The sequence below is a fragment of the Pediculus humanus genome, genomic scaffold (assembly GCF_000006295.1).
Source record: "Pediculus humanus corporis 1103172107394 genomic scaffold, whole genome shotgun sequence".
Lineage (NCBI taxonomy): Eukaryota > Metazoa > Arthropoda > Insecta > Psocodea > Pediculidae > Pediculus > Pediculus humanus.
Genome location: NW_002987020.1, coordinates 13733 through 22738, shown reverse-complemented (window position 1 = coordinate 22738; position 9006 = coordinate 13733). Strand labels below are relative to the sequence as shown.

At 23.8% G+C, this 9006-nt stretch overlaps 2 protein-coding genes across 2 annotated transcripts in view; both read left to right on the top strand.

Moving 5' to 3' along the window:
• Positions 1-1794: 1794 nt before the first annotated feature.
• Phum_PHUM044510 (uncharacterized protein) lies at positions 1795-3649 on the top strand (the record flags this gene model as incomplete). The annotated part of the gene is made up of 3 exons (XM_002423183.1): positions 1795-1918; positions 2005-3216; positions 3252-3649. 3 exons carry the CDS (start codon positions 1795-1797, stop codon positions 3647-3649), a joined length of 1734 nt encoding a protein of 577 aa, XP_002423228.1.
• A 1594-nt stretch (positions 3650-5243) lies between these two features.
• The window catches only part of Phum_PHUM044400 (DEAD box ATP-dependent RNA helicase, putative), a gene marked incomplete at both ends in the record, with an annotated part of 4565 nt that continues 802 nt past the window's right edge, over positions 5244-9006 (top strand). Inside the window, 10 exons of the mRNA XM_002423182.1 lie at positions 5244-5266; positions 5336-5530; positions 5666-5791; positions 5874-5985; positions 6062-6250; positions 6339-6518; positions 6619-6791; positions 6980-7152; positions 7482-7541; positions 8896-8976. Coding sequence (XP_002423227.1) covers positions 5244-5266; positions 5336-5530; positions 5666-5791; positions 5874-5985; positions 6062-6250; positions 6339-6518; positions 6619-6791; positions 6980-7152; positions 7482-7541; positions 8896-8976 — 1312 coding nt within the window. The remainder of the gene's footprint in view (positions 5267-5335; positions 5531-5665; positions 5792-5873; positions 5986-6061; positions 6251-6338; positions 6519-6618; positions 6792-6979; positions 7153-7481; positions 7542-8895; positions 8977-9006) is intronic.

Here is a 9006-nt window from a genome sequence, read left to right as displayed (position 1 = left end):
GCATTATTATTATCATTCTAATTTTTTAGTAATTTTCTGGATTTTAAAAGGCGCCAAAATTTTTTTTTTTGCACGACCTATGATGAGTCTCAAAAAATTTTTAAACATTAATAAGTGAGAAAAACAATAAAATACTCATAGGTTATTAAATTATTATTATTTTTACATCATACCAATAGTCAGAAAGAAATAATTTAATAATGTAATAAATTTTTCATAATTAAATAAATTTTCAAAGTGAAAAATGTCAACTTTTTTTTTTTTTTATAACCAAAAAAAATTAACTTAAAATTAATAAATGTGATTAAAAAATGTTTTTAACAAATTAAAATTTAATTTAAATGTAATTATAAATTGTTGAAATTAAAAAAAAATTAAGATTTTAAATAAAATCTATGCATAATGAAAAAATTCATAAATTGTTTAAAATAGTTAAAAAAAAGAAAAAAACTCACACTGATAATTGATAATATTGCTTCTTAAAAAACAAAAATTGTTCAATATTTACAATTTAAATCTATAAATATTCACTTTGTGGTGGTTAATTTAAAAATTTTATATTTTAAACTTTTTAATGTTAAAAAAAATATAAGAGTTCACTTTACACACTTGACATCAAAAATGTATTTTTATTTAAGAATAAAAATTTTTAAAAAACTGAACGTTATTTTTTTCAACCAACCGTTTTCATACCATGAATAACGGTTATAAGTAGTGAAGCCCCTTGTGGAAGTGGATAACATATTACGGTTGGGAAACTACAAAACCTGAAAAAAAAAAAAAGTTTTTTAAAAAAAAAAAAAACTTATAATGTCGAGGTCCCATTAAAAATGACACAATTTTTTTTTTTTTTTTTTTTCATTCATTCCAATTTATTTATTTATTTTTTTTAAATTTAATTACTCCCTATTAATTAATTTTGTTTTACACTATCCTAAATTATAAACAATTTTTTACCAAGTTATAAATAAATAAAATAAACAAAAAGTTATGGTTAATTTTTTTTTTTTTTTTTTTTGGTCAACCTTAACTAAATTTTATTTTTGATTAAAAATTACTTTAAGAGATTTAAATTTTTTTGTTATTTTTATTTACATCATATCAAATTATTTGTGTGTGTGTGTTGGGGGGGGGGGGTAGTTAAGAAAGAATTATTTGTAATATTTTTTATATGGTTTTGAATTGTAAAAAATTTTCACTCAACTTTCCATATAAAGTTTGTGAATTTTTAATTTATTTTCAATGTTTTTTTAAATGACAGCTTTAAGAAAAAGCATAGGTATTATAAAATTTATGGAAGAAAGAAACTGTTGTAACAGGAAAAACAAATACCGTATAAAGTGAATTGTAGCGAATCCAACCGTATCCATATAATTTTCTTCAAGTTCATTTTTAATAGTTTTTTTATAATGCTGTTATATATTTTAATTTTTTTTAAAATATGAATCTGTTTTACAAATAAATAAATTTCTCTCTAATTTTCTTTTGAAAGACAGTAATTTATATAATAATAAAATTAGATGTTTAAGAAATAAAAGTAGTAATTTATAAAAAAAACTCTAATTTTTATGCTTATAATGTATTACAAAATACAAAACCCATACTATTGGGTAGAAGTTTAATGTTATTAATCTAATTTAAAAAAAAAAAAAAAAAGCAAAGTATTTTTTTTTCTTAAGTAAAAAATGACCTTTGCATAGATTTAGTTTTTTTTTAAATAATTCAAGAGGAGAGGAAAAAAACATTTCAAATTTTCAGTCATGTAATACAATTGTTTTCTTTTTCAAAGATTAAATGAACGTTGAAACAATTCAAACTAAAATTAAAACCGCTGAAATTAAAGACGTGGAAGCAGATTTTAGTTGTTTACCTGTTTGGAGCCAAAATAATATATTTGTGGTTAAAGTGGCCGTTACAAGTTGTTTCTTATTTTATTATTATTTTTTTAATGTTTTAAAATGTCATTAGCGACATATTCAAAAGAATTAAGTATATATAATGCAGAAGACGAATATTCATCTCCTGTTTCGATTTCCATTTCAACAAAAAATCCTACTCACGGAAGAATAACATGGAGTGGAGATGGTAAATGGTTATCTGTTGCTCCTTACGATGAAGGAAATGGACCACTGCCTATTTTTAAATTTTCGGATAATGAATTAAAACCTATGAAATACATTTTACTACCTAATGTTACTTCTGCTTCATTTTTTAATTGGACAAATAGAATTTTAGCTGTTGGAAATAAAAGTGGGGAAATATTTGTTTGGGATGTGATTGATAAAAAAATATCTGTTAAAGTTGAATATGTAGAATCTCAGCCTGTTGATTTTGTATCTGTTAATTCTGATGATACTTATTTAGCTACAGGAAGTTTAAGTTCTAATAAAATATGTATTCATAGTTTGAAAACGAACAAAGTAGTTAATAAAATTTGTTTGCCTAAATCCAAGCAAACATCTAGTGTAAAATTTTGTTTGTGCAAAAAAAATTATTTGGGTGCCTCTTCAATCGATAGTACTGTATGTGTATGGGATATCACAGCATCAGATTTTATATTTAAAAATTGTCATGCTCACACTGGTGCATGTACGGATATTTCATTTTCTCCAATTAATTATGATGTGATAGCTTCTGTGAGTTTGACTAAAACTTTAAAAATCTATGATATAAGGGAAAAAAAATCAATATTGGATGTTAATTTAGAAGAACCATTAAATTGTGTAGATATTATTCTTAATGGTGATAAGGTTGCTTTGGGGACTACAGGTGGCTCCATCATAATATACGACTTAAGAGCAGATAAAGTTTTACAAACTATCAAAGCACATAATGGGCCTGTATTGTCGGTTAAAACACAAAATTTAAAAATTGCAAAATCATACAGGGAGGTTGAAATGAATACACCAGACATTATAGAAAATCCTTCTAAAACATTAGATATCTCTGTAATGGATGTTTTTTCACCGATTAGCAGAAATTTCGATAAAGATTTATCTGTAAATTTTAATAATCATACTACTTCGCTTGTTCGTCCACAATCAACTCCTAATTTTGTTATTACTAAAGTTAATTCTTCTACTCCTTATGAAGATTCATTTTTTAAAAAAGTTTTGTCTCCATTGCCGATTCAAAAAAGTGCTTTTTTGGGTTCAACATCTCAGTCTTCTCCAAACCTTTATCCTATAGATGAGAAAACAAATTCTTCGAATCAAAGTAATCTTAAATTGTCAGATATTTCGATTAAAAAGAGATTCTTAGTGTCATGGATCGTGAGAGATGGTTTTATACTGATATCGAAGAAAGGAATTTGTACTATAGTGATGTTATTAGTGAAATTCAAAATTGTAAAGAAGCTGTGTTAAGTGAAATAAACTCTCTTAAAAAAGAAGTGATTGATATTAAGTGTAATTTTGATGATAGGTTTAAAACTTTAGAGAATAATTATGAGAATTTAAAAAAAATTATAACCGAAGATATCCAGCAAAGTATTTTAACTGGGAATTGCAATACAAAAATCGAACATAGTTGTCAAAGAATATTACTAAATGAGTTAAATGAATCTTTTATTAATGCAGAAGCAAAAATTAGAGAAGAAATAAAACAGAATGCGCTTAGATTGAAACACATTTATGATCAAGTTAAGTAAAACTTTTTTTTTTAAAAGTAAGTTAGTAAACTACATTAAACTAATTTTTTTAAAAATTTAATCGATAATTAAATATTTTAAAATTAATTAATATATTTATTATTACTTACCTTAATTTAATTAACATAGGAAAATAATTTAAAATGATAAAAATGTGTTTTTAATGAAATATATTCAAATAGATTTTTAAAGGTAGGAATCAGTAAGAAAAAAAAAAAAAAAAATTTAATTTATACTGTTTACCCCTAGAATTTTATATTAAAGATTTTTATTTTTTATTTTATAAGAAGAAAGTGATTTAAAATGCTCATTGTGTTTTTAACTGTGCTAGTGCTATAATAACCTGTATCTAGTTTTAATAAAAATATTTTTATAAATCGACTTTTTTATAAAATATAGGAAGAAATAAAATTTTTTTTACATATCAGTTTTACAAAATATATAAATTTGTTTAGATATAAATGCCTTGATTAATAAATATTTTAATTGCTAATCATAATTACTTACTTTTTTTGAATTAAAAATTTTTTTTAACTATTTTTTTATTTAATTAATAATCATTCGAGTGTAAATACATTAAATATTATTTATCAGTTTCATTAGTTTTTTTTTTTTTTATTACCATTTTCATTAATCTTGTTGTTTAATTCTATCATATCTAATTATTATTAGGAATAAAATAAAACATATTGTAATAATGTTAAAAAAAATTTAACAGGTATAGAAGATATTTATGGCAAAAAATAATAATTTTAAAAAAATTTATGTAAATAATAAAAATTAATAACAATAAAAAATAAAAGTTTAAATAAATAAATTTTATGTTGGATTTAACATTTCTAAATTTAAATTTTTTGTCACATCTTCATTTATAAAATCTACATTATTAATTCTTCTTCGAAAAGTAAGGTTAATCTTTTCCTCCAATAAATCTGCCAGGTCCATATCCAATTCTATAAACCACAGCTGTAAGAATTACCCATACTATTAAAGCAAGATTTGAACTCTGATTATTATTACTAGGAGGAGGAATGTCTTCTTCTTCATCCATTAGGATATTTAAAAAAGTATCATTTAAAGTATAATTAAAAATATTTCGTAAAATAATGCTAAAGTAATAATAATAAAATAATCCAAAAACAGTAAATACTTTTTAAAAGTTTTTCTTCTGTTTTCCTTTTTTTTTGAAATGAAAACAGAAACTCGGGAAAAAAAAAATTCTTACGACAATTAATATTTATATTTTAGTACGAAATTAATCAATTTTCAAAATCTTTTCTAAAAAAAAATTCATATTGATTTATTTCAAACATTTCGAGTTTAATTTTTAATGTTAACAATGTTCAAAATAATATATATTTTTGAAATAAAAATGATTTTATAAAGCAAATAATATGAAGTGGCGGTTTTTTTAAAATTAAAATCATTTTAAAAATTTGGTTGGTATTCCTTTTTTTTTTTTTATTATTGTTTAAGTTGGTATAGCTTGGAAAGCTTTAGTCAAACTAAAATTTGTGTTTTTGATTAAACGTTATAGTTTTTTCTTTTTTTTTTTTTGTAAATTAATTTCTCAATAAGTAGTGTTTTGAATAATATGGGGCGATATGATAGAAGCAGGTATGTAAATTTACTACAATTTTAGAAATTATTTATAATATTTGTAATAAAAACCTAAATTTATCCCAGGTCTTGGTCGAGATCCCGTTCGCGGGAGAGAGAAAGAAGAGATAGGGTAGAAGATAAACGTTATAGAAGTCGTAGCAGAGAAAGGAATTATAGAAGAGGAGTCGGCTACCGTTTAAGAAAACCTAGATGGGAGCTTTCAAAATTAGAACCATTTAAAAAAGATTTTTACATACCTCATCCTGATGTAGAAGACAGGTAAATTATTTTCTTATACTTATTCTTTAATTGAGTATTATACTTTTTGCTACACTAAAAAAGTAAATGTTTTTGTCAAATAATTAAAAAATTAAATTTATTTGAATATTTTACAATATTATTTAATTTGCTCAGGTCAATTAGAGAAATTGAAGAGTTTAGATCAATAAATGAAATAACCCTGAGGGGAAAAAATGTTCCTTTACCAATCAAACACTTTAGAGAAGCTGGATTCCCTGATTATGTTTTAAAAGAAATCAAGTAAGATTTATTTTTTATAATTGGTTTTTTTCTGTTTAAATATTTGGCATTATTTATTTATAATAATTGAAAATTTTTTCAGAAGGCAAGGTTTTTCTGAACCAACTGTAATTCAGGCCCAAGGATGGCCTATAGCATTAAGTGGAAGAAATTTAGTTGGAATAGCTAAAACTGGATCTGGAAAGACTTTATCTGTAAGTTGAAAATTTCTCTAGTTTTAAAAGGAAAAAATTTCATATTACAGTTCAATAACTCTTTGTCTTTTTACAGTACATTTTGCCTGCTATTGTTCACATTAATCATCAGCCTAGACTTCAAAGAGGTGATGGTCCCATAGTTTTAGTTTTAGCACCTACTAGAGAATTGGCTCAGCAAATAAAAGAAGTAACCGAAGATTTTGGTCACTCATCCGGAATAAGAAACACATGCATATTTGGTGGTGCCAAAAGATTATCTCAGGTTATAATTCTTAATAAATTCAAAAGACTGTTGAAAACATTGATTTTAAATAGTAACAATTGTTTTATTAAAAATTATTTTATTAAAGGCAAGAGATTTAGAAAAAGGAGTGGAAATAGTAATAGCAACTCCAGGGCGTCTCTTAGATTTTTTGGATTGCGGTAAAACTAACCTCAAAAGGACAACATATTTGGTTTTAGATGAAGCTGATCGTATGCTTGACATGGGGTTCGAACCCCAAATTAGGAAAATTTTTGAACAAATTAAAGTAAGTAAACTACACCAAAATTTTTTAGTTACAGAAATTCTAAAAAAAAAAAAAAAAAAAAAAAAACTTATTTAACTTATTTTCGACATAATTTTTTAAGCCAGACCGACAAGTTTTGATGTGGTCTGCAACTTGGCCTAAAGTTGTTAGAAATTTAGCAAAAGAATTTTTAAATGATTACACTCAAATTAATGTTGGTTCGCTACAATTGTCTGCTAATCACAACATTTTGCAAATTATCGATGTATGCCAAGATTCGGAAAAAGAAAGAAAGTGAGTTTTTACTTTTACAAACTTTAATGATTTTAACTTTTTTCCAACTTTGATCCAACTTCAGAAATAAAAATGAGTTTTTTCTATTTCATTAAAAAAAACTTGGGATTTTGAATAATTGACTCTCGAATTAAATATTTACAACATAATCATTAATTATCTACATCATTTAATATTGATTTTTCTAGATTGAGTACATTACTTAAGGAAATCATGTCGGAAAAAGAAAACAAAACAATAGTTTTTATCGAAACGAAAAAAAGAGTTGAAGAAATAACAAGAAAAATGAGAAGAGATGGATGGCCTGCTGAATCGATTCATGGTGATAAAAATCAATCTGAAAGAGATCATGTATTACAAGGTATTTTAATTTTTTTTTTTTTTTTTTAATTCGAAAAGTGTTTAAATTGATTACGATTATTATTTAATATGATATTAATTTTCCATTTCAGTTTCTTTATACCTTGTTTTCCCACATTGTCACTCCTTTTTTTATTTCTGAGCTGTTCTTAACCTACACTGGAGGTATACCACATTTTGATTATTATCCTTTGAATCATTGTTTTATTTACATTACCTTTTTTCCATTTTTCTTTTTTTTTTTTTTTTAAAGTAAAAATTAAATTAAAAATTTTGTTTTTGTTAATGTCAATATTTAAATATAAAAGCTCAATAATAAGTTTGTTTTAGATTTCAGAAATGGTAGAAGACCTATTTTAGTTGCGACGGATGTAGCAGCACGTGGATTAGGTAAGTAAAATTATTATTATTTTCATTTGATTAATTTATTTATCATCTGCTTATCATTTTCCTTTTTTTTTTTCTTTTTTTTTTTTCTTTTTTTTTTCTTTTTTTTTTCTTTTTTCTTCTTTTTAATGTCAACTATTTTTATTCATATTTTTTTAGCGGCAAATTATACGTACATAAGCAAAAGTTGCAAAAGTTTTTAATTAACAACAAAATATTTTGATAATTTTTTTTTTTTTTTTTTTTCAATATTTAGTAATTCTTTTATTTTAGTTAAATAATTTTTGGTTTATTTTCTACTACTATTACTAAATTAATAAATAATGTTTTTGCTGAATGAATCCGCGGATTTGAACGTGATTAAAATATAATAATAATAATTAAATTATTTAACGATTTTAAAATTTCTATTTTTTCGTTTATTTGCTAACGAAAAAACTAACGAAAAAAAAGAAACCAAAATTAGTTTTTAAAAAATTATTATTATTATTATTATTATTATTATTATTATTATTATTATTATTATTATTATTATTATTATTATTTCTTTTCAAAAACTAATTAAAAAATTTTTTTTTTTTTCTTTATTATTATTGTTTTTTTTTTTTTTTTTTTACATATTATTTGGCAGCTTTCTTTTTTTTTTTTTTTTTTTTTTTTTTGCATTTTTGTTATTTTGCTCATTTACTATTATTATTATTATTATTATTATAGTTTTATTTATTTATTATTTTTTATTAGAGATTTCTTTAAATATGTTGACGATATTTTTATGTTGCAGAGGCACAAGCAATACGATTGCAATGAGAGTACTCTTGCAAAGCTGTGCCTCTCCCTAGAGCTTTTCCAAGCTCACCCGACTACGGTTCCCTCTGGCTGGGCGCTTGCGCTTGCGCCGTGGCTCTCTATCTCTCTCTCGAGGCCTGCAAGGGGCCTCCTGTTCCGGGGCATCACTGGAGCCTGTTCCCCGGACCTTATTGTTGAAAATCTATGAAAGTATGTAATACCATTAATAGGGCGTTTAATATGTTTTATCCTTCACCGACTCATATATATATATATATTTTTTTTTTTTAAATATTTTTAAGATATATGTAAGGTCCTTTTGTGTAATCAATGATTTTTATAATTAAATTATTTCAGGTATCAGGTATAGAGAAATTTATTATGAGAGATCTGAGCGGGTTTTTTTTTTTTTTTTTAAATTTGATTACACTTTAGTTATCCTCTATAAATTATTTTTAAAAAAAAAAAATCTCTAAATTGTAAAATTCTTTCTTTTTTTTTTTTTTTTTTTTTTCTTATCACATTCAGAGTAAGTTTCGTTATTAAAAAATTATTTTTATATATCCTGCAGATGTTGAAGATGTTAAATTTGTTATTAACTTTGACTATCCAAACAATTCGGAGGATTACGTACACAGAATCGGACGAACAGGTAGATCAAACAATACGGGAACGGCTTACA